The sequence below is a fragment of the Corythoichthys intestinalis genome, chromosome 6 (assembly GCF_030265065.1).
Source record: "Corythoichthys intestinalis isolate RoL2023-P3 chromosome 6, ASM3026506v1, whole genome shotgun sequence".
NCBI lineage: Eukaryota > Metazoa > Chordata > Actinopteri > Syngnathiformes > Syngnathidae > Corythoichthys > Corythoichthys intestinalis.
The window spans coordinates 32,998,280-33,024,390 of record NC_080400.1 but is presented as its reverse complement, the minus strand read 5'-3'; the positions used below and the strand labels follow the sequence as shown (position 1 = coordinate 33,024,390).

General features: G+C 38.1%; 1 protein-coding gene across 1 annotated transcript; it reads left to right on the top strand.

Annotated features, from left to right (window-relative positions):
• The first annotated feature begins 1,664 nt into the window (after window positions 1–1,664).
• Window positions 1,665–25,456, top strand: gucy2f (guanylate cyclase 2F, retinal). The gene is made up of 19 exons (XM_057839528.1): window positions 1,665–5,676; window positions 5,753–6,535; window positions 10,800–11,098; window positions 11,311–11,665; window positions 11,734–11,818; window positions 11,924–12,020; window positions 12,468–12,593; window positions 13,762–13,842; window positions 14,095–14,271; window positions 14,605–14,761; window positions 14,857–15,006; window positions 18,333–18,481; window positions 18,567–18,730; window positions 18,807–18,999; window positions 19,672–19,846; window positions 21,273–21,371; window positions 21,446–21,540; window positions 22,144–22,229; window positions 23,034–25,456. Exons 2-19 carry the CDS (start codon window positions 5,809–5,811, stop codon window positions 23,137–23,139), a joined length of 3,321 nt encoding a protein of 1,106 aa, XP_057695511.1. The 5' UTR covers window positions 1,665–5,676; window positions 5,753–5,808; the 3' UTR covers window positions 23,140–25,456.
• The last annotated feature ends 655 nt before the right edge of the window (window positions 25,457–26,111 follow it).

The window sequence follows — 26,111 nt, the reverse complement described above, 5'->3', positions numbered from 1 at the left end:
AAATTTAACAAATTTTATTAAAACGAAAACATTAAGAGGGGTTTTAATATAAAATTTCTATAACTGATTTAGAACTGATTTATTGTTATAATAAACAAATACAGTCCTTATGTACCGCATGTTGAAAATATATATCCATCTTGCGTCTTATCTTTCCATTCCAACAATAATTTAGAGAAAAATATGGCATATTATATAGATGGTTTGAATTGCGATTAATTACGATTAATTAATTTTTAAGCTGTAATTAACTCGATTAAAAATTTTAATCGTTTGACAACCCTAGTTAAAATATTTGACGCAATTAACGCACCCGCTGGCATATTGCCTCAAACATTACAATGAGGCTGTTTATGGACATTAAGAGTGAAGAGAATACCACCGGCCGCTTGGGGGCAGCGCCGTTCCATACTCATGTTATGTCTTCTAAACGTGGGAGAATTAGTAGTTGTGAGACGTTTATGCTGTATTCACAATGCAATGCAAATTGCTATTTGTGCTCCACACATATTTTGGTAAGTTTTCTTTCTTTTGGTGGCAATTATGTGTCTCTTGTTTTATTTTGGGTAAGATATGTACAGATACAGTGGGGAGAACAAGTATTTGATACACTGCCAATGGGTTTTGGCAGTGTATCAAATACTTGTTCTCCGACCTGTATATGTTATACAGTAAAGGCGAGTGGACACAGGCGCGCCGTTTATTGGCATAAGCTTCTCCTTCACAACAAACATAAGTATCGTTTAGTGAAAGCACAACAAAAATAATATTCCTATCTCTCAAAAAAAAAAAAAAAAAATGTTCTCAAAAAGAAAAGCACTTTAGTCTATAGTAATGAGGCCCTATTCTGACACACAGTTAAACAACAATGCTAAATAAACTGGCATTCCATATCAATTTAGCTATGCAAAATACACGTAAAACTTTTCACTCTATTTTTATTATTGTTATTTTTATTCTTATTATTATTATATTAACTCTACTTTTGATTGAAAATTTTACAAATTTTATTAAAACGAAAACATGAAGAGGGGTTTTAATATAAAATTACTATAACTTACAACTATAACATTTATCGTTTAAGAACTACAAGTCTTTCTATCCGTGGATCACTTTAACAGAAAGAATGTTAATAATGCCATTTGTGGATTTATTGTTACAATAAACAAATACAGTACTGATGTACAGTATGTTGTATGTATACATCCGTCATGTGTCTTATCTTTCCATTCCAACAATAATTTACATAAAAATATGGCATATTTTAGAGATGGTTTGAATTGCGATTAATTGCGATTAATTACGATTAATTAATTTTTAAGCTGTAATTAACTCGATTAAAAATTTTAATCGTTTGACAGCCCTAATATATATATAGATAGATAGATAGATAGATTAGATAGATTTTTTATTAACAGACTCAAGGTCCAGCAACACAACACAACAATAGATTAAAAGACAAAATAAAATAAAATAAAGAAATGGTAAAACAATAACACAGCACTGGGTATAAAAAAAAAAAATATATATATATATATATATATATATATATATATTTTTTTTTTTTTTTTTAAATAGATATATAAGTTTCATTAGCGAAACATGGGCGGCGCCATTTTTGATAATTTCTTAAATGAACTTCCGGTTTAGACAGAAAACCATGAAGTGCAGTTGAAGTAAGCAGTGTGTTGACAATGTTTAAACTGCAAAATCAAACCGGAGGAACCCAAGGGATCTCCAAAAATGGATTCAGCACGACGTAGATGAAACTCCGAAACCTTCTGTGCTGTGTGTGAACTCCTGGAAGGGCCTATATATACTGTATGGTTGGAAGTGGAATGTTTTGAACAGCGTCCAGCTTCAAAGCGCCAGGGGTTGATCTACCTCGCCATACGTCTTAAATTGAAACCAGGTGCAGAAAAAAAGTTATGGATGTGCTTTAAACCTAAGGATCTACCTAATAGATTGTATGTTTGTCATTATCACTTTGTTGATATTTCATGGGCAAAATTAGAACAACCTTTGCAGCCTCTGTTGATGTGAGGCATAAATTAATACGCCGGCCACTTGAGTGACCAAAATGAGGTTAAATTACAAATAATATAGTTGCCGAATGCAGAATGCCTGACACAGATTTTGTTGCTACAAGGAAATACTACAAGATATGTACATATAAACAAAAATAGTATAGTATGTCATTGTTTTATTGCAGATATTGATCGCAATAAAACATTTGAAAAACATGATTCCATTCCTTTTTTTACCTAAAACGATTGGCGAATGTCCAAAACAGGTCAATAAATCGAAATTTTAAAAGTTATTAGAAAAATATTTACGAAGGTGGAGCATAAGTCAAGCCTACCATTATCAAAGTAGAAAGCACGTAGTCTCGATATATGTCCGTCGACGTACTGTAAGTGTTGTGAGGCACATCAATTTTTCTTCCTGTTTTCCCACGGACGGCTCGCTAAGGACGTAGCATAAAAAAAGGCCATATGTATACAAGTGGACACAATTTATTTACAACAATCAAACTCGCAATGAACAGAATTTACAAAATACGAACGAAGCTGGCTTCAGGGTAAGCCCAGGCCAAAATAACAAACAAAAGGAATCTGCACTTAAACCCCACCCGCTAACTAAACCCTGATTGTGAAAAGGAAATAAAGAAAAGACAAGCCACTACCCTAGCTTCTTACACTAAAGAAAACAGGAGAAAACGGGTTGAACAGAAATGGCAGCTTACCCCTACTGCTTAAATGCTCTTATTAACAGTGGTGAACAAAAACGATCCAACAACGAAAAAACACAAAAGACTTCACCGAAAAAGTGGGAGTGTATCAAACTAGCGATCAAATGCACACGAGAGGGAATGGCAAGCAAACAGCTGGCGAGGAGGACCGCAGCACGAATGCTGTCAAATGCGACCTCAGCTGTCAGTTGACAGCGTCTGACTTTTCAAGCTTGGTGCCCTTTTTTCGTGGCCAATCGGACGTCGTCTGCCCATTGGGTAGCATCAGCCTACGTCACGTTGGGAGGGGAGGCAGCCAGCTAGGGGAGGTGACGATCTGCTGACTGTTGGCTTCTCAGAATAAAACACAGTTAAACAGCCAGGGCCATCACACTTCCGTTGCCTAACAGCGTTTTCCACCTGTAAACAAACGAACAAAAAACTTGTAACACTTGCATTCATTCGTTGACATGATTGTGCCATCCTACACGTAATGATTAGCAACACGCTAGCAGCAGATCGAATGTGTTGCAGCAACTACAGCATGACAGTAGTTGTAGTTAATAATATTCAAACATCATCATAATTACAATCATCATCATAATAACAATATCAAAGAGAACAAGTCGTTTCATGTGCAAGATTTTAGCTTTCGTATTTTTTAAGCACCGGACACATGGAAATGCAGGGATAGGAAAAACACACCTTCCATAACACGAACGGCAACATAGCTACATAAACTCCCAGTCTTTGTGGTGGCACGGGCTTGGTTCCACATCTGCCTTCATGAACATGTTGTCCTCCCGTGTCGTGATGATGGCAGACGAATGCGGAATTTCCAAATTGTCTTTTTTGAAGGATTGTGATGAGCAATGTTAGAGCTCCACTGTTGTTTTGGATGGAGAAAGTGTAAAACGGAAGTCGTAAACAGAAAGTAAGTAAGCGGAAGTAAAGCGGAAATACCTCGGAAACTTGTTTATATCGGGGTTGATTAATTAATTGTAGACTTGTTGATACCTGTGTTGACTGTAGGTTTTGAGTTAGCCAGTAGAGGGCACCCGTGCACAGCCTTCAGCCTGTAGTGTACTCTGGCACACGTGTGCTTATTTTTTGTTTACGTTTTTAAAAATCTATTTTCAGTGAGACTAGCACATTTTCATGTCTTTGTGAATCATGACCATGAGCTGTGGTGTTTTCGCTGCTTACTGGGTGGTAAATGTGTTGAGTCATCATTTCTGTCTTATATTCCTGTATGCAAGCAGTGGTGTCAAGGTGTTACATTTAAGAGGCTCATGGGCTTACCTGGGATATGGGTCAACAAAGGTGGAATCATTTTACGGCTACGAAGAATATGCATCTGCATATGAACTGGCTTGTGCAATGTCTTTTACATTTTTACTTTTTGTTTTCCTTTACAAGATGATATAATTGTAAATGTCCACATTCTTTGAAGAATTTGTGATTTTAGAACAATTACAATATTCATGTTGTTCATGTTTCATGATGAATTGTTGTACTGTTTTTGACTGCAGTCACCTGTTGAAGTGTCACCATGGTGGATGTTGTGGCAACCATCTAATCTCATCAGTATGGGCATAGTCTTTTCAAAAGCATCCGAAAAGACTGACGCAGTAAAATTGGCTCTTGGCCTCGAGGGGGGTGGCACATGTATGGAGCATCCTTCGTTATCTTTAATTACTCCTAGTCCACTAAGACTTCTAATTCATTTAAGGTGCAGAAGATGTTGGTGTATAAGAGCAATTAAACCACAGTTACGGTGTGTCCTACTGTCTGTGTGGCTTTACCTCAGCTCGATATTCAAATCACACAGATTCAGAGGATTTCTTGAAAGTATAGTTTGGTGCTAGTAGACCCAACCGTCAAACACAATAACTGAGTACAAATCAGCACAATATCAGTTCCATGAGCAGGAATTAACACAGTGCAGGGAATAAAGCATACAACGTTATTTTTTTTCTTCTTGTAACTAACATTCAAGACTAATGAACGTAATTCAGATGTTAGATGCAGTATATACAAACAAACTTAAATATATATTTTTTAAAGTAATTAATTAATTATAGAGAAAGCCAAACAATTAAAATAATGTGGATGCAGAAATGTCTATATCATCTTACAGTTTAACTAGGGATGTGACTCATATGACTGCATTCAGAATTAACCAATCACATTCAAAATCATGTTGTATGTCAGTTAACACACATAGCTTCCACCATTTAAAGTGCCTCTGATCTCCAAATAAAGTGCAGTCATTCTAGTGTGACTGTCATATTTTGAAAGTCATCTCTCATCATTTCCACAAACTCATTGCTTAAAATGAATTAGTCAAGATAAGGGTGCATTTTCAAGGCCAGTAATATGTTAAATGAGGAAAAAAAGAGGCCTTGCTGGAGCTCCACCTGCATTGTAACAGGGCTTTAGGACTAGACAAAGGCCGGCTGTCAATCCTCTTACAATGTGCCTCGGAGAAAATGGATTAGCGAGTAACACAGTCGTTTTGGCACTAGGTCACTTTGACGGAGTGGATTGAATGAGTCTTTGGCTCTTGGCCTTCATCATAAAATATTATACCACATACATTTTTTAGTATTTTAGATTGTTTTTCTTCCCTCAATCTCAATTTTGCATTACATTTTTTTAACCTTGCTTCCATGATGAGTGCAGGGGAGCTCAGTTGTTTGTTGTTACCCAGCTCTGCCACTTGTACACAGAGCAGTTAAAGTGGGTGATTGTGGGGCGTAAGTAGCTCTCCAGGGTGCTGAAGTTGTCTCCAAACGTCTCCCCGGTCTCCACACCTGTCACTTGGCAGCCTGCCGGTCCAAGCGCAATGATTCGGCTCCACAGTAGCTCAACACAGGTAAGGCTGCGAAGATGATGAGGTAAAGCCTGGACTTTGGAGCAGTCTTGATGACTTAAAAGGAAGGGTAGGTGGGCATTTTACATAGTTACTCTGACATCCATTTCAAATGTGAACATTCTGAGAATGTGTTTACTTTTTAGATGATTATCCTGCAGTGAACCTAGAACATCACTACCTCAATCCCAAAGCCAGGACAATGCAACATTTTCGACTTCTATGGGAGCCCAAACATCCAACTGTGTTTATAATTAAAAGCAAGCATACTTTTCTGGCACGGCCTTTTTGTAACTTTCTTGTATGTGTCCTGCTTGGATTATTAACGTTCCCTTGCTGTGTTCACTGTTTGGTATTCAAAGTGGGGGTTCTTGGGCCTTGGAACTGCGACCCGATCTTCTACAAGACCCTGCCTGCTGCCGCCGCAAGGCTTGCTATTTACAGGATTAACGGAGACCTCAGTTTGAATTTAGGTCTAAAGATGGATTTTGTCATTCTGCAAGAGCCTTGCGAAACATCTAAAGCTCTTACTGAATTTATAAACTACGAGAATATGGCAGATGCGTTCATGGGCCCGACTAATCCAGGATACTGTACTGCAGCATCACTGCTGGCAAAGAACTGGGACAAGCCCATCTTCTCTCATGGCTGCGTCAATTTTGAGTTGGACAGCATTACGGCGTTCCCAACATATTCCAGGACCGTGCCATTTCCCTCTGAGGTTCTTTTCACCGTGCTGAAGCACTTCCGGTGGGCTAATATGGTGGTGGTGTCCTCCAGTGAGGACATCTGGATGGACACGGCAGAGAGAGTGGCTTCTGCGATGAGGAAAAAGGGACTTCCCGTTGCCTTGGTAACATCTGTAGGTCTCAATGAGACCGAAGTTGAGAACACGCTGAGGAGGATCCAAGACGCAGGGGAGATAAGAGGTGAGTGGGCTAACAAAAATAAGCATTTAAGTCTTCGTAATTATAAACTGCTACTACAACTAGTGTTATACCGATACAGATACCAATACAAGTTTAATCGGTACCAATATGGCATTAATTGGTTTTGCTAAGTACACAAGAATAACGTGCTGTTGCTATACAATACAGTGATCCCTCATTTTTCGCTGTTAATGGGGACCAGAACCCGCCGCAAGAAGTGAAAAACCGCGAAGTAGCAAACAACCACCTCCCCTAGAAAAAAATGTTTGTTTTTATGTATTTATTCAGATTTCGCAATGGAAAGAGATACAAATAAGACATTTTCCCCCTTTTTTCCCCAAAAGATCATTTTCAAAAATGCATATGTGTATTCTAATAAATGCTTTTTAAGCACTTCAAATATAATCATTATGATAAGTTTTAAACATGTTACTGTCCCACCAAATTATTTTTAAACAAGAATAAAATAGAAGAGGGAAATGCTTAGCTTTATTAAATGCTTCATTGAGGGAATCCTTTCAAATCTGCTCCAGCTGCTCACTTACACACAAGTGTTTAACAAGTGAAACAATGATTCACGCATGCGGCTTGTTTTTTAGTTCGTGACAACATTCATATGGAGGTAGATTTGTGTTTTTATTATTCAATCAAAAAAAAAAAAAAAGCAGCAGGGCACCGAACAGTCGCGGGCACTCCGGTGAGATCCTGATGGCTTAGACTCAAGCAGAGTCCGATGGCTGGATGGAGCCTTGGTGGCCATTAGTCTTGCTTCATGCTTTAATGCCATTGGCGTAGTCACCTGCCACTCAAACATGCCGGAAGTAGCGTTGAAGTTGTATATTTGTGTCAAAATGATTCAATCGAAAAAAAGTGCCTTCAAAACTTTTTCCACTTCAAAAAAAAAAGTGTGCCAAAAACTTTTTCCACTTTAAAAAAAAAAAAAAAAAAAAAAAAAGAGTATAATACTTTTTGCTTTTCAAAAAAGTGACACTTCAATAAAAATTTTTTTTTTAAATCAAATAAAAAAAAATTTCATAAGAAAAATTATTTTTGCAAGTGATTTTTTTCTTTGATTAAAAATAGTTTTTTTGATTGAAGCAACTTTTATTGGGATTGAATGATTTAGACACAAATGTCCTACCCATAATATGGCTCAAACACAAAAAGGATTGCTTCATTTAAAGAAAACAGTTTCAATGAAAAATTAAGTGTTCAAATGCAAATTTCTGAGTCTCAAATAATTTTTCTCATTCAAAAATGTTTTTCTACAATTGAATTTTTTTTTTTTTTTGATTGAAGTGATTTTTCTTTTGAATATATACATTTTTTGTTTGAAGCAACTTATTTTTTGATTGAATAATAGACACAAATGTCCTAGCCAAAATGTGGTCCAAACGCAAAATCACATTACGTCAATTAAAAAAGTTGTTTCAATAAAAAAAAAAAAAATAAAAAATAAAAATAAAAATAAAAAAATTACTTAAATAAAAAAAAATAAAAAAATTTGAAGTGACTTTTTCTTTGATTAAAAATAAATATTTTGATTAAAGCAACTTTTTTTTTTTTAATTGAAGCAAAAAAAATTTTGGATTGAATAATAAAGACACAAATCTCCCTCCATACAGAATCCCCCTCCTCCCGTATAAAAGGTATCATTGCAGTACTAACTACAACACATATAAAAACAGAACATACAACATGGATTACAGGAATTATAACAAAAAAGAATCTTCTTTCTTTTAATCAGACTATATCTCTTCAGTCAAATTTATGCTGCCTGGAATCCTGTGGCAAAACAAGGTGCTGCACTGAAAGCACTAAAAATTTCCCTGTGCTTATGTTTATAAAGGCTTCCTTTATGCAGAGAAAGTTCTATGTATAGTGTTAACATCGCTAGATGGCTTTAATTAATTTGTATATTTTAATTGAAATCTAATATTGAGATTTTTTTCTTAATAGTGGTACACTAATTGTAATGCCCTCACATGTGGTGTTTAATTATATCCCAATTTTTTTTTATTATTAACATTTTTTTTACAATTCTGTCTGTTAAACTGCAGATTCAAATCATTCATTCATTTTCAATACGATTGTCATCGTCATGTTTGAGTGAGTGTATCTCAGCTGACTTTAGACGAGAGGCTTTGGACTAGTCACTAGCCAGTTGGAGGGTGCATACAAGACAAAGAAACATTCACACTTACCCAATGAAAGATTTTGCATCTTTAGTCAACCAACATTTTTGAGGACTGTCAGGATAAAACACTTCAGTAAAATAGATGGACATAAACTACGGTAGCTACAGTGCCTTGCAAAAGTATTCGGCCCCCTTGAACCTTGCAACCTTTCGCCACATTTCAGGCTTCAAACATAAAGATATAAAATTTTATTTTTTTTGTCAAGAATCAACAACAAATGGGACGCAATCGTGAAGTGGAACAAAATTTATTGGATAATTTAAACTTTTTTAACAAATAAAAAAACTGAAAAGTGGGGCGTGCAATATTATTCGGCCCCCTTGCGTTAATACTTTGTAGCGCCACCTTTTGCTCCAATTACAGCTGCAAGTCACTTGGGGTATGTTTCTATCAGTTTTGCACATCGAGAGACTGACATTCTTGCCCATTCTTCCTTGCAAAACAGCTCGAGCTCAGTGAGGTTGGATGGAGAGTGTTTGTGAACAGCAGTCTTCAGCTCTTTCCACAGATTCTCGATTGGATTCAGGTCTGGACTTTGACTTGGCCATTCTAACACCTGGATACGTTTATTTTTGAACCATTCCATTGTAGATTTGGCTTTATGTTTTGGATCATTGTCCTGTTGGAAGATAAATCTCCGTCCCAGTCTCAGGTCTTGTGCAGATAACAACAGGTTTTCTTCCAGAATGTTCCTGTATTTGGCTGCATCCATCTTCCCGTCAATTTTAACCATCTTCCCTGTCCCTGCTGAAGAAAAGCAGGCCCAAACCATGATGCTGCCACCACCATGTTTGACAGTGGGGATGGTGTGTTCAGGGTGAAGAGCTGTGTTGCTTTTACGCCAAACATATCGTTTTGCATTGTGGCCAAAAAGTTCAATTTTGGTTTCATCTGACCAGAGCACCTTCTTCCACATGTTTGGTGTGTCTCCCAGGTGGCTTGTGGCAAACTTTAAACGAGACTTTCTATGGATATCTTTGAGAAATGGCTTTCTTCTTGCCACTCTTCCATAAAGGCCAGATTTGTGCAGTGTACGACTGATTGTTGTCCTATGGACAGACTCTCCCACCTCAGCTGCAGATCTCTGCAGTTCATCCAGAGTGATCATGGGCCTCTTGGCTGCATCTCTGATCAGTTTTCTCCTTGTTTGAGAAGAAAGTTTGGAAGGACGGCCGGGTCTTGGTAGATTTGCAGTGGTCTGATGCTCCTTCCATTTCAATATGATGGCTTGCACAGTGCTCCTTGAGATGTTTAAAGCTTGGGAAATCTTTTTGTATCCAAATCCGGCTTTAAACTTCTCCACAACAGTATCTCGGACCTGCCTGGTGTGTTCCTTGGTTTTCATAATGCTCTCTGCACTTTAAACAGAACCCTGAGACTATCACAGAGCAGGTGCATTTATACGGAGACCTGATTACACACAGGTGGATTCTATTTATCATCATCGGTCATTTAGGACAACATTGGATCATTCAGAGATCCTCACTGAACTTCTGGAGTGAGTTTGCTGCACTGAAAGTAAAGGGGCCGAATAATATTGCACGCCCCACTTTTCAGTTTTTTATTTGTTAAAAAAGTTTAAATTATCCAATAAATGTTGTTCCACTTCACGATTGTGTCCCACTTGTTGTTGATTCTTGACAAAAAAATTAAATTTCATATCTTTATGTTTGAAGCCTGAAATGTGGCGAAAGGTTGCAAGATTCAAGGGGGCCGAATACTTTTGCAAGGCACTGTATATGAATGCTTAGAATTTGGAAAATAAGTTGTAATGTATGAACTAATTTAGCATAAGGTGGGTTAGAGAAAGGGTAGTAGACACTCTCTTCTTGCAAAAAGATGCTTGGATGAGAATCAGAGTTATGAACTTAAGTCCTCTGAATACCGTACAGGTCCAACACCTTGTAGAACGTGATTGTCAAAAAGTACAAGCAATTATAACTTTATAATGCAATTATATCCATTGCATTTCATTTTTTTTTGTCTGTATAGAACTGTCCGGTGTCCCAGTACCTTCGATCATGTACTGTAGTGTAACATAACATGTATTTTCTTTTGTGTTTCAGTCATCATCATGTGCATGCACTCTGTGTTGCTCGGAGGGGAGCAACAGGCCACATTTCTCATCAAGGCACAACAAATGGGTCTAACCTCCGGCAAGTACGTTTTCGTGCCCTACGATGCCCTGCACTACAGTTTGCCCTACAACGCCCCATACTTTCCCCTGCAAAACAACAGCAGGCTGAGTGAGGCCTATGACGCCGTGCTCACGATCACCATAGTCTCAGATTCCGTGTCCTTCAACGAGGCGTACACAGCTGCTAAAGAAAGTGGGGAAGTGGCGCTGAATGTGGCTGCAGAGCAGGTGGGAACGAGTAAAGAAGCATTCTTGTCTAATATACAGTTTGCCGATCTTAAATGAGCCAGGGCATACATCAAATAAAAATATCATTCAAAAATGGAGGCACCATTGCACGATAAAGCTAATTATTGTAGCAAAGAAATAATTTTGGGTTCTTTGCACTTGAGCACAGCACAATGGTCACTCACACTAACAGTCTTTGCGTTGGATTGCAGGTTAACCCATTATTTGGCACCATTTATAACAGCATTTATCTCCTGGCCAAGTCCATCCACAAGACCAGGAAAGCTGAAATGCCTCTTTCAGGATCAAACCTGGCCTACTTCACAAAGAATATAACCTTCAGTGGCTTCAATCAGAAGGTGCAGGTTGACAACAGGGGTGAAATCAAAACCAGCTATGTCATCCTGGACTCCAGCGAAGGTGGCAGCCAGCTTTACCCGACCTACGTGGTGGATCTCAAATCAAGGCAGCTTCGTTTTGCTGGGAAATCCATTTCTTTCCCAGGAGGATCTCCTCCACCGTCAGATTCCAGCTGCTGGTTTGTTCAGAGTGTTCTCTGCAAAGGAGGTAAGGGACTTTTCATTAGAGATGCGAAGCATGCGCTTTCTTTTTACTGTCATCCTGGTTTTATGTAGGTGTGGAGGTCACCTATATCATAGTAGTGTTTGCTGTCATCTTGGGTTTGGCTGTAACAGGGCTCATCATCAGTTTCTACATCAGGTAGACACTCTACTATTTTGATAAAAAAAGAGTTTATTGAGAAGTTCCAGTGAGGTCTGTTGTCATAGGTTGACTTTCTCACCATTTGTGGATATGACTTGACAGGAGGAGACTACAGCAAATCCAACTGATCAAAGGCCCAAATCGGATCCTGCTGACTTTAGAGGATCTTACTTTTATCAACCCACAGACAAGCAAGAGGGTGCGCAGTCATGTTGTTTCCCACACATTGGCTTTCATCAACATTATCTGTTAGACAATAAATTCAACTTAGCAGTGCATAGAGTTCCAACATTGCGAGAACAGTTATTCCATAATAATCCGTTAGAGGTTTTGAAAGTCGAAAATATTAATTTGGATAAATTGGGTAATTGGGACAGGGAAAACAATAAATTAATCATTAATATAATGTTAGTTCATTCATTGATTCATCATCGGTGCTGTGGAACAAAGTGTTAGTTTTGAAACCAAAAATAACAAAGATTTTGGATTAAAACCCAGTTTATTCCTCAATTTTCTAATTTAAAAAAGTTCTTGCCGTATTTTTAACATCCCAGAAAGTATATGGACTCACAATAAAGTCGCATTTATCGACTGCAATTATTTATTTATGTATTGTATGACATTTTTTGTTTGATTTTATCCACAGAAAATTACTTTAGAGGATATGAGTGAGTCCAAAAGTGCTCTGGAGGAAAAATCTGCTGACCATTCACATTCATTGAACAGCACGCAAACAGCAACGCACGAGACCACCAATGTGGCCATATTTGAGGTAAACTATCATAAGAAAAATGTGAATACACACACACACGCACTTGCACACACCGACCCCTCACTCCCCAAACACACAGAGATTTTATAATATGGAACTATACTCCAAATCACATCAAAAACTTGATGCTCAATGTTATTTCGGCAGTTATAATAAAATTGTAATATTTTAAAGCGATCCATGGATATAAAGACTTGTAGTTCTTAACAGATAAACGTTATTATGAGTTAAAATAATTTGATATTGAAACCCCTGTTGATGTTTCGTTTTTGTACAATTTGTAAAAGTAGTTTAACTAGTAGGTCGCCATTGTTGTTGACGTCGCAGGGCGGTGATGTCACATGGTTACGCTGCCGGGCCTCCAGAGTATAACTCTAGCGACATAAACATCTATTTAACGCTTTCAATTTGAATCCGAGAGGAACATTAATATGCATGACAGCAATGTCGATATTTCACAAACTAGCAGCAAAAGCTAAATGAATTGGGAAGACGGGATGAGAGGAGAGTGGGGGGGGGGCGTTGTTCCGCTATAATGTGCTACACCGGTGTAACGTCTCACCAGAGACGAATTTGACACCTAATGTACTACCATGCGCTATCAGCTTGTTTGTTTAGGTACATACAGACAGAACATACTAAAGATGCCTTAAGAAAATTCTTAAATGTAGTCATATCAAATAAGGGTGGTTTAAATATGCTACGTGACTGTGGTCAACAGATCAACAATCTGCTTTAAAACTAACACAAGAACACACAATGCTTAAAAGTATGAGAGGGAAACACATGCAAAATGTATTTTGAAGCAATGAAAAGGTAATAAAAGACTAGATAAAAACACAAATAGTAAGTACTCTCCGCTTTTAACCAATGAGTGCCTGTGTTGGATGTTTCGCTGCGTAGCAGGAATTGCAGTAACCCGGTAATATTCGTCGAGTGACAGTGACGAACTACGTCATCACCCCTAGCGTCCATTGCGCACTTAAACCATGGCGCCCTCTGTAGGTCAAAACATGTACTAAATGTTATAGATTTTTAAATCAATGGCAATATTTTATGTGTTTCTAATAACAAATTTTAGTAAAATAGAACAGTTGTGGCTTATTAGAGCTTACAAATCTTTAAGTCTGAGGTTCCCTTTAACATGTAACATGAGACCTCTCCTCAGGGTGACTGGGTGTGGCTAAAGAAATTTGAGGATGGACAGTTCAAGGAGGTGAAGCAGAGCAGCACAAAGATTTTTACCAAGGTCAGAACTATAAATATTCCGATAGGAAACAACACATTATTTTAAATTAGTCTGGAAAAACATTTGAAATGTCTTGTGTTCATTATGAACTGGCACACAGTCTACAATTATAAGTCAATTGCTTTTTATGATAAAACCTGAACTACCGTAATTGTATGACTATAATCGAGATAATAAAACACCATTATCACAAGGTTCTTTCTCTGTTGCAATACTGAGATAGGCAAACATGCTGTCATTTACATCTTTCAGATGAAGGACTTGAGAAACGAAAACGTAAATCCTTTCCTTGGCTTCTTCACGGAAAGCTCCATGTTTGCGGTGGTAACGGAGCACTGCTCCAGGGGGAGTCTGCAAGACCTGCTTAGGAACGATGATGTCAAATTAGATTGGATGTTCAAATCCTCACTTATGCTCGACCTCATCAAGGTAAACACCAACTCTGCTGTCTGCCTTCTTTTTAGACCATCATGTAGGGCATAAGAATTCTGGCACATGAGATCATCACTGACACTCCCAAAGCACACTTGCTGCGGGTCACATTGGTCCATTCGTCCTAAGATTGGACATATTACGGTGCCTCATATTATCATTGACAGTGTTGCCCATCAATAAATTGGGACCGGTTTTAGAATTCATGGAGAAAAGTTGGTTCCTGTGGCGATGTCGCCTAGTGGTTGAGACAAAAACAGCTATTTATGTCTGATTTATAGCCAATGTTTGTATTATGCAGTGAAAGAATAAGGCACATTGTGCTTTCAGGGTATGAAATACCTCCACCATAGGGATTTCCCACATGGCCGGCTAAAATCTCGGAACTGCGTGGTGGACGGGCGATTTGTGCTCAAGATTACCGACTATGGATTTAATGAGCTGCTAGAGTCTCAGAAAGCTCCTGGAGAAAAACCTCCACCTGAAGGTAACTACTTATTGTTTCTACCAGGAACATCAAAACATAAGAGATTTTTGCAGCAATAATTACTGCACACTTCATATTCTTTATGCTTTATTAAGACCTCTTTTGGACGGCGCCAGAGTTCCTGAGGGATCTCGCAAGCTCCCATAAAGGCACATACAAGGGAGATGTTTACAGTTTTTCCATTATTCTCCAAGAGGTGGTGGTCCGAGGACCGCCGTACTGCATGTTGGGCCTGCCACCTGAAGGTGTGTCTCAAATATAGACAATGTTTGTTGGCAAAATACCCATCCATTTTCTATAGTCGCTGTCCTCATTAGGGTCATGGATGAGCAGGAGTGTAGGCCAGATGACTTTGGGGGAGGGGTCTACAGAACCTTTTTATACAACTGAAGAACTAGGCATGAAATTCTGATGGTATGATAACCTTAAGCAACAATATCACGGTTTCACGTCATCACAGTATTCCAATTACAGCTCTAAAATGTGCTACTATTAGATATCTGGTTTAAAAATATGTATATAAACCTTTTTCCATCCATTCAACAGGAGTTTTATTTTTCAAAACATTAGCAAATTGTAACGTAATTATAATGTTAAGTTAAAATAGGTTTTAAAAAATATCAAAAAGAACTGAAATTATTTAAATAAATGCAGTCCTTTAGGTGAGCGTAAGCTCACAGCCACAACTCAACATTATTACCACCAGAACAAAAATTATTGAATTATTTTCCATAAAAAGCATGTGCGTATGACTCGTATCATGTTCACATGATACACACACACTCTCTTTCTCAACACAGACAGTTGCCAGAGGGGGGAAAAAATGTTTTTTCACAGCTAGACACACTATACACGCTGGAGTTAACTCTCGTAGTCAGTGGGAAACGTTCATGATAATGTTTACTAACCTTTAAGGCACCCTCCGCAAACATTTTTTACATGCTGGTTGGCCCTCCTCCTCTAAACCGCTGTAACTTATCTGTAGCGGAAGCATAGACTTGATAATACAGTGGTGCAAATAAGTATTTAGTCAACCACTAATTGTGCAAGTTCTCCCACTTGAAAATATTAGAGAGGCATGTAATTGTCAACATGGGTCAACCTCAACCATGAGAGACAGAATGTGGAAAAAAATCTGAAAATCACATTGTTTGATTTTTAAAGAATTTATTTGCAAATCATGGTGGAAAATAAGTATTTGGTCTATACCAAAAGTTCATTTTGATACTTTGTTATGTACCCTTTGTTGAAAATACCGGAGGCCAAACGTTTTCTGTAACTCTTCACAAGCTTTTCACACACTGTTGCTGGTATTTTGGCCAATTCCTCCATGCAGATCTCCACAAGAGCAGTGATGTTTTGAGGCTGTCGTTGCGCAACACAGGCTTTCAACTCCTTCCTCAGCCCGTGGCTTCAAAATAATAACAAGAACGGGGATAAAAAAAATCACAAAACCACACGGGGGACCTAGTGAATGACCTACAGAGAGCTGGGACCACAGTAACAAAGGCTACTATCAGTTACACAATGCGCCGCCAGGGACTGAAATCCTGCACTGCCAGACGTGTCCCCCTGCTGAAGAAAGTACACGTCCAGGCCCATCTATGGTTCGCTAGAGAGCATTTGGATGATCCAGAAGAGGACTGGGAGAATGTGTTATGGTCAGATGAAACTAAAATAGAACTTTTTGGTAGAAACACAGGTTCTCTTGTTTTGAGGAAAAAGAATACTGAATTGCACCATACCCACTGTGAAGCATGGGGAAACATCATACTTTGGGGCTGTTTTTCTGCAAAGGGACCAGGACGACTGATCTGTGTAAAGGAAAGAATGAATGGGGCCATGTACCCAGAGATGTTGAGTGAAAATCTCCTTCCATCAGCAAGGGTATTGAAGACATTGAGACATTGCTGGGTCTTTCAGCATGACAATGATCCCAAACACACAGCCAGGGCAACAAAGGAGTGGCTTCGTAAGAAGCATTTCAAGATCCTGGCGTGGCCTAGCCAGTCTCCAGGTCTCAACCCCATAGAAAATCTGCGGAGGGAGTTGAAAGTCCGAGTTGCCCAACAACAGCCTCAAAACATCACTGCTCTAGAGGAGATCTGCATGGAGGAATGGGCCAAAATACCAGCAACAGTGTGTGAAAAGCTTGTGAAGAGTTACAGAAAACGTTTGGCCTCCGGTATTGTCAACAAAGGGTACCTAACAAAGTATTGAGATGAACTTTTGGTATTGATTAAATACTTATTTTCCACTCTAATTTGGAAATAAATTCTTTAAAAATCAAACAATGTGATTTTCAGTTGTTTTTTTTCCACATTCTGTCTCTCATGGTTGAGGTTTAACCATGTTGACAATTACAGGCCTCTCTAATATTTTCAAGTGGGAGAACTTGCACAATTAGTGGTTGACTAAATACTTATTTGCCCCACTGTATATTGATGGGACACGGGGCGCGGGGCCAAATAATAGGGGGCCTATCTCCGTCAAAGCTGACTGTGTGGAATGACAGACAAAGAGCTTTTTAAAATGAAATTGAAAATTGTTTGTATGTTGAAAATTCTTGTGAATAAATGCTTAAATCCCTGAATTATCAGTAGATATAGCCGTAACACAGTCTAGATTCCTGTTTAAAAGCAAAAAAAGGGCAGGTAGCATTTATTTTTTTGTAAATATGTCAAATATGCTGCTAGTCTTTAAGCCACTGTGGCGTTACCTTATCACCACAAAGAGCTTTTTACGTTGAAAATTCTTGGGAAAAAATGCTTAAATCCCTGAATTCTTTATAGATATGGACGTAAAACAGTCACGATTCTTGGTTTAAACAAAAAAAACGGGCAGTTAGCAGTTATTTTACTTAAATATTGCAAATTATGACGCCAATGGCGTAGCGGTTAATTTCTCCCATTAATTTTTTTCACACCGTTTCAAAATGCATGCATTGTACGAAAAATATAATAATTACCATGAATCCTCGAACAAATCACTCCTGAGACAATCCTTCCTGTTGGTATGCGGTAGATTTTCGTACTTTTTCAACCTAAATCTGGCGTTGGATCGCTGCATGTGTTTGAGAATAACTGCAACCAACTTCAACCAACTCGAGTGTAGTTTGGGACGGCCTCTATCTTGAAGGCGTGGTGCAGTGTCTGGGGAATGTGTCCCGTCAATATCATTATGAAGTCTATGGCCAAAGTATTCCCATACTAGCGATTTCGTTTTCTTCGATGGGGGTAAAAAAGTTGGTGGGGTAGGGTTAAGCCTTGCAGCTGCAAGTAAGGGATTTCTCCCTGCATTTTTGGCGCATAAAAAATAGCTAATACCGTAGGGACGGTATGAAGAAAAATGTTTGCGGTTTTGAAACTGTGATGTTTTCATACCATGGTATACCTTGAAACTGATAATCGGCACATGTCTATAAAGAACTAATGAAAAGTATTGACTAACAGATGTATGATTGGTGTTGACAACCTGTTTGAATTCAGATGTTTGAATGCAAGCATTGTTCTCTGCTGGTTTGTTTTCACCCATTACCTGATGGCCTTACGTATAGTGTATATTCTTTTAGAGATCATTCGAAAAGTAAAGAAGCCTCCACCAATGTGTCGGCCCACTGTTGCTCCCGACCAGGCTCCTCTGGAATGTATCCAGCTGATGAAACAGTGCTGGAGTGAGCTTCCGGACCGAAGACCCAACTTTGATGAGATTTTTGACAGGGTTTGCTCACTAGACAAGAATTAACATCGTCGTTCTTTTGGTTTTGTTGAGATTGTTAACATATTAGTTTTTGTATTTCTTTTAGTTCAAGATCATCAACAAGGGTAAGAAGACCAACATCATTGACTCCATGTTGAGGATGTTGGAGCAGTACAGTTCCAATTTGGAGGATCTCATCCGAGAGCGAACGGAGGAGCTGGAGGCGGAGAAGCACAGGACAGAGAAATTGCTCTCTGAAATGCTGCCACCGTCAGTTCACACACACTCGAACGTAAACACAACTTATTAAAAGGTCACATTATCATCACTCCCTTGTACCCATTAGGTCTGTGGCCGAGGCACTAAAAACCGGCGCTACAGTGGAGCCGGAGTACTTTGACCAGGTTACAATCTACTTCAGTGATATCGTGGGTTTCACCACAATATCATCGCTAAGTGACCCCATTGAGGTAGTCGATCTCCTCAATGACCTTTACACTCTGTTTGATGCTGTGCTGAGCAACCACGATGTCTACAAGGTGAAACACAAATACTCACTCAATTTTTCATGAAATCTTGAACTATTTTTTTTCTTGTTCATAAAAGATTTCAGTGTTCTGTAATAGTTGTATAACTATTTCGGGGTGTTTGACTGGATGCTGTAGATTAGGGGTGCCCAATTCCGGTCCTCGAGAGTCCCTGTCCAGCTTTTTTTCCATTTCTCCCACCTCAACACACCTGAACCTGGACCATTATCAGGCTCCCGTAGTGCTTAATGATGAGCTGATCATTTGATCCGGGTGTATTGTTTTGTTTTTTCAAACAAAAAAAAGCATGTTGACTGCAGACAGAAATTGACATTTTTTATGTTTGATTGTTCGGTTGATTTATTGGAGGCAGGTTATATAAAGACCTACTCTAATATTCCCAAACTCTCTCTTAATAACACTGATGTAATAAGCTTGCCTTGTCTATCATTTAATTTTGTTTTGGAGCAGTTTTTTGACAAATCTGATTTGGGGGGGGGATCATATATCTTTATTTAGATTGTAAGGTTTTTTTTAAACTAAGGCCATCTGCAGTATATGTGGTAACCATGATTGAACGATAGTTTGCTAATCTGATTTCATAATAATTAACTTTGTTTCATTTACCCGTTAAATTATTGTGAGATCACACAGGCAAACTGTAAACAGCCATATGTTATCCAGGTAGAGACAATCGGGGATGCTTACATGGTGGCATCAGGCTTGCCAAAGAGAAACGGCAACAAGCACGCTGCTGAAGTCGCCAACATGTCTCTGAACATCCTTAGCTCGGTGGGAACCTTCCGGATGCGCCATATGCCCGATGTACCTGTCAGGATACGGATCGGGATCCACTCAGGTAGTCCATTCTTGTAGGTTGTTTGTGTATTTTGTTAAACTAAACTGACTGACATTTAGAATCAGATCTTACTTCCCTTACTTGTGTGAGGCTACAGTATGACTAAAGTAAGATGACCATATTTTGATATCTAAAAAAGGGGACACTCGGATCGGCCTCGAGATACCTGAATTTTACTCAAAGTTTACTCAAAGTGTGCCTCCTCTGTCTGGATAGAAAAATTAAGTTTTTTTTTTTTTTTTTAAAATATATATTATATTATATATATATATATATATATATATATATATATATATACTGTATATATATTATATATATACATATACATATATTGGTTATATAGTATATAACCAAAGACAGAAATTCAATTTCTCAGACGTTATTCAACAGGCTTTATTCCTAAAAAACATTTAACAATAAAAACGCAAAAATAAATAAATAAATAAATAAATAAAAGAAAAATTGGTTAAATAATGATTAAAATAAATTAAAATAATAATAATATAATGCAGACCCAAGCAAATTTCTAAAACAACAATTGTCGTTTAGAAATTGTTATTCCCACTCAATTGTTATTGTTATTCAATATTCTAGATTGCACGCAAACAATAACCGAAGTAAACTGACAAACGATTCAAACATGTTTCCAAACACAACATTTAAAAACTGCATTTCCCATAATGACTAGCGCGGCTTAGCTCACTGACAGCTACCCTATTAGCGAACACCAGTAGCCGAAGCAAAATCGAACATTGCTATAAGAGTTTATAATCATTAGCAGCACAACGATGCGACACCAAACGGGATTTTACAGATCACACCAGTACAAAGCTCCAACAGAATTCAACAGTTGCCGAAAAGTAAGTTTAGGAAGTGTACATACCGATAGCCTGTGAGCTCATGTTGTGACGAAGGTTTGTTTGTGAATGAGAATTGACAGTTGACGGTATGATAAAGAGAGTCTGTGACTGTGCACTCACGTGCAAATTTGTATCCAAAGTAGAATAAAGGTATTTTCGACTTAATTACTCTTTTGGGTACATGAGTATTTGATCATATACGTTTTGATCGTAATACAAGTCTTAACTACTGGGCAATTTCAACACACGCTAATTGGTCCTGTGAAAAATAATGAAAACCAGACATTTTAATGAATTTATAAAAGCCTGCCGGACGTCTCGGACAGGATATGAAAAGTGGACATGTCTGGGCAAACAAGGCGATTGGTCAATCCAATGGCAAGAGAAAATGTCTGTAGCAGTCAATCAGAATACATTCTATAATTTTTAGGTGAATATTTGTATGGCACATATGTATGTATAATTTTTAACTGTCCACCAAAATTGTGCCGAAATCTGTGAGATCAAAGTTGCCCTTGGATTTTTAAGCTAATTCATTTCAAAGTAGCATAATTGTGTCTTTTGAGGCCCCTGCGTTGCTGGTGTGGTGGGCCTGACTATGCCTCGATATTGTCTGTTTGGTGACACTGTCAACACTGCCTCAAGAATGGAATCCACCGGACTGCGTGAGTTTCCAGTGCTGTACAGTATATTGAGCTTTAAGTCCCTTAATGTGACATTTCTGATTGTTTTTTCTCAGCTTATAGAATCCATGTAAACCTGAGCACTGTGAACATCCTGCGCTCTCTCAAGGAAGGTTATAAAATAGAAGTCAGGGGCAAGACGGAACTGAAGGTGATAATTATTAGGAATCTGTATTAGGATTCGTTTTTTGAAATTAACTAAAACAAAATGTAAGATGTTGTATTTCCACATACAGTATGTAGTTGATATGCATAATCACATACTCATAATACTCATAATCATTATATCACGATACCGTTACATGTAGATATTCATTTATACATAATTATATTATGTACATACACACTGTAACTATGTACAGGACTGTATACTGTACATACAGTACACACATACTTTTATAGACACTAATATACATTACATATCTAGTCCAGACACACACGTACAGTCAAGCTTCCAAACACACATTTAGTACTCCCATACAGTATGTATGTATGTATATAAAGATATATGGCTTTTATAGGGCCACCTTTTCTTTAAAGTCTTCGATAAGCTTCAGCTTTACAGTTACACTTAACATGGATGCTCTGCAGTTTGTGAGTTATTTACATCAATTCTGACAGTGTGGCATCAATCGTAGTGACACATTGGGGAAATTGAAATATATTTGCAGTGTGTCATCAATCAAAACACAATTTCTTTCACATGGGAGGCCACAATACTGTAAGTGGATATAACGGTGCCCTTTCTGATCAGGGGAAAGGCGTTGAAGAGACGTACTGGCTCGTGGGGAAGTCTGACTTTGCGAAGCCTTTGCCAAATCCGCCAGAGATAAAACCAGGGTAAGTTACCATTTACAGGTTTTGGTGTTCATGCAAGTTTGCTTTAGTGTTCAAGAAGATACAGTATTAAAAACCCATCTATAAAGGTTGTGTCAAAAATTGACAGCTAGCTAAGTGTGAAATTGAAAGATTTTTTAATTTAGTTATCAGAGGTTTTCAATATGTGACACGACACATGTTAATAGATAGTCAATTTCTTGCGAAACATGCAGTCTTCCTTTTGAATATTTGGTAAACCTGCCAAGTCCCAAATTTGTTTGCTAGTTGGGGAATTGTTCCCAAATTTTGCATCGAAGGCAGTCTAAGTTGACTGAACACGAGCATGTCTAATGTACAATTTTTGGGGATATCCTATACTTTGGATGCACTTTAATCATGTGCAAACACGTCTAAACTGCTGTATGCTACTTCAGGGAAGACAATCATGGACTGAGTCCTGAAGACATAGCCACATACAAAAGAAAGAAAGCAGAGAAAAAGGCTTGACCTGCAGGTAGAGAACTTGCATGCCAGCTGGTGTTGTGTTCTGTGGAAAACAGCCTGCCTGTAGTGTGAACGACGTTGATTTCCAGTGCTTACTTTGTGATCTTATACATTAATCTTTTGATCTTATCAACTTCTTCACCCTGCCCATAAGCTGATTGTGTAAAACTTTCTTTGTCTTGTGAATTAACTTCCATGACACTGTAATTTACCTTTATTGTTTTATTTGTGGTAGATTTGCAATTGTGGAGTTATGTGTGCTTATTGTGTGGTTGGTTATGTAGTGTCTCTGATATTAATTGCAAGTTTTATCTTTGTTAGTATCAATTGGCAGGAGATGCTGACGAACGAGATCAAGACTCTTTTCCTAAAGGCCAACAGGACAGTGGACAAACAGAAAATGAGCGGAAAAGAAGGAAAAATGTGAAAGGAACGAAGCCATAAGTCAGATTTCTTCTACATGAAGGAGAGGAAGACGAAGGATGTATAAGTGGCACCCGGCCTCTTTTTCTGTGGCTTAATGCGGACTCCTTTAAGAGGATTGTCAATCAACTGGCTAATCTTCCTGCAGCACACACAGCAGAACACGATGGTGCTAATGTAATGAAACTCGTCCTGTGACCTGCCTGCCTAACCTGCTGCCAGTAGACCAGGAAACAATATTCAGTCAAAGATGTACAGTATGCAATTATTTACATACTTGCTGAATTCACTGGCCACACTGTGGTCGCGGAAATGAGGTAAGGCTCATTCATCCCGAAAGTGGACACTTTCAATGCCTGTTCTAAAAAAATATTTGTCCCATATGTGTTATGTTTGCTCCTAATTGGAGGATCTTTGTTGCCATATTTTGGGCGCATGCGCGGTTGCTTGGGTGGCAAGGAAAGCATGATGGCGGACAGTAAAGACACGGCGAATACTTAGAAGAAATATAGTGGGCAAAATCTCCAAAATTTCAAAAATTCTGGGCAAAATTTCTACATGCTTTAGCATTTGAAGACTGGAGGAAGTTTAACAGGATGCATAAAATGTGTATTGGCTATAAATTCACAGTCCATTTTAGATATAGGATGATGAAAATTTTTGGTCTGATTCACCTCCACTTCCCCTAGGAGACATTTATTCCGATTTAATAGATACCTTTCACTCATGATAAATTAAAGGCTTTCCAAAAGTCTAGAGGTGTACAATTATTTTATGTGAAAGCAAATAGAAAGAAAGGAAAAGAAAATGGGCACTTACTTTCATTTTTGTCTGTCCGTCCGTCCGTCTGTCTTTCTGTCAGTCTACAAAGCACAAAGCCGTGATCAGGATAAAGTGGATTGTATACTATGCGGATTCAATTTTATGTTTTTTTTCTAAATCTCCTCTAAATCACAAATGAATTGTTCCCGGATCTTACCTTGAACAAAGAGAGCTTCAGAAACCCTTCTAGTATCGGTAGTACAGCTGAGTTTCTTGCGAGAAAAATCAACGTGGAAAAAAAGAAAAGAAAAGGCAAGTTCAGGTGATGCTTATCATTAAAATTAAGAAGGAAATAATAGAAAAATATGAGTGTGCTGTGTGCGTCAGTGAACTGACTTGAAATACGGCTAGAATATGTCTATGACCCCGACGGTCTTCCATCTCCATCCGCCGTCTCTTCCGACCTCCATTCGCCTATCTCTATAAGATAAAGTGACAATAGAAATGCCTTTTAATTTCCGATTTATTATCATTATCATTATTGTTATTTAGATTTGTATTTATAATTTATTTATTTTGCTTTGTATAATTGCTTTTCCTAATTGTACCTGCAGTATTTATCAAGGATTTAGTGTAGGTTTTTGGGCTGTGGAACTAATTAATGGAATTAAGTCTTCTTATGGGAAAATTCCGCTCAACATACTACCATTTCGACTGACAAACCAGATTTATGGAATATTTATGTTAAATATGATGTATACCTAACCTAATACAAGGACAGTCATCAAATTGTCATAGAAAAAAAATTATATATACGGTATAGCCTATATTAGGCATGTGCCGGTATGAGATTCTAGCGGTATGATAAACTTAAAAATATCAAGATTTCACTGTATTCCAATTACAGCTTCAAAATGTGTTACTTTGAGATAGCTGGATTAATTTTTTTTTTTTTTTTTAAACTATTTTCCATTCAACAGGAATTTTTATTTTTCAAAACATATTAGCAAATTGGAACATACGTATAATGTTAAGTTCAAATATATATTTTTTTAAAGAACTGAAATATTCTAAATAAAATAAAATAAAAGCACACATTTTGGTGAGGGTAAACCCACAGCCATAGCTCACCATTATTACCATCAGAACAAAAATAATGTAATTATTTTCCATAAAAAGCACGTGTGTATGACTCGTATCATGTTTACAATATACACACACACTTTTTCTCAACACAGACAGTTGCCAGAGAGAGAGAAGAAGAAAAAAACACATGATTTACCACCGCTAGGCACACCAAACACGCTGGAGTTAATTTTCGTAGCTGGTGGGAAACATTCATGTTCATGATAGTGTTTACCAGCCTTTAATTTTGTATAAATGCGAAATCATATTGGAGGTATTGCCTCCTCAGCAGCCACCTTCCGCAAACATGTTTTACATGTTGGCTGGCCCTCCTCCTCTAAACTGTGGCTGCCTGTAACTTTTACATAAAAAAAAAAATCTAAGATTACAATAAATGAAACAAACCTATTCTTTTGCGAGTTTCATCCCCCCCCCGCCCCCCGTCTTCTCTGGCCCCAAAGTTCCCATCACCTTACAAATTGTGCAGCCCAAAACGAATTTCCCATAAGGGTACCGGCCTGTTCCTCCAGCTGTTGGTGGTCCACCTGGCTGACTGCTGGCGCTGTAGCTGGCCCCCACTCCGGGTGGCGCTGAACCTGACTTGCTGCTGACACGGTAGCAGCCTCAGTGAACCTAGCTAGCTGCTGCGGCGCTAGCCTCCTGCTGCATGTTATCATGATCGCTGTAGCTGCCCTCATCGCCGGTTGCTGCTTTTCTGACTCGTTTTGAACCATCCTCCTTCTTTTTGAAAAAAGACAGTATATGCAACTGTCTTTTTCGCATGTTGAAATACCGTTTGATTCTGGCTGCTTGCTCCCCAGATGCCGCAAATTTCACATTTTTTTTATGTCAGGGGTGTGATTTGTTTGTCCAGCTTTTCAGTGCATCAACAAATCTCAGACTCTTTCAAATGACGTTAAATGTATATAAACAACATGGAATTCTTGGGGTTTGTTCTGTAAATAAATTTATGCATATTATTATCTTATTTTATACATTTTTTAAAAATGTTTTTATATTATTGTTATTTTCTATACACGAGAGGTGCCGGATCTGCCCAAATAGGTCCCGGAACACAGGGAGGCCAAA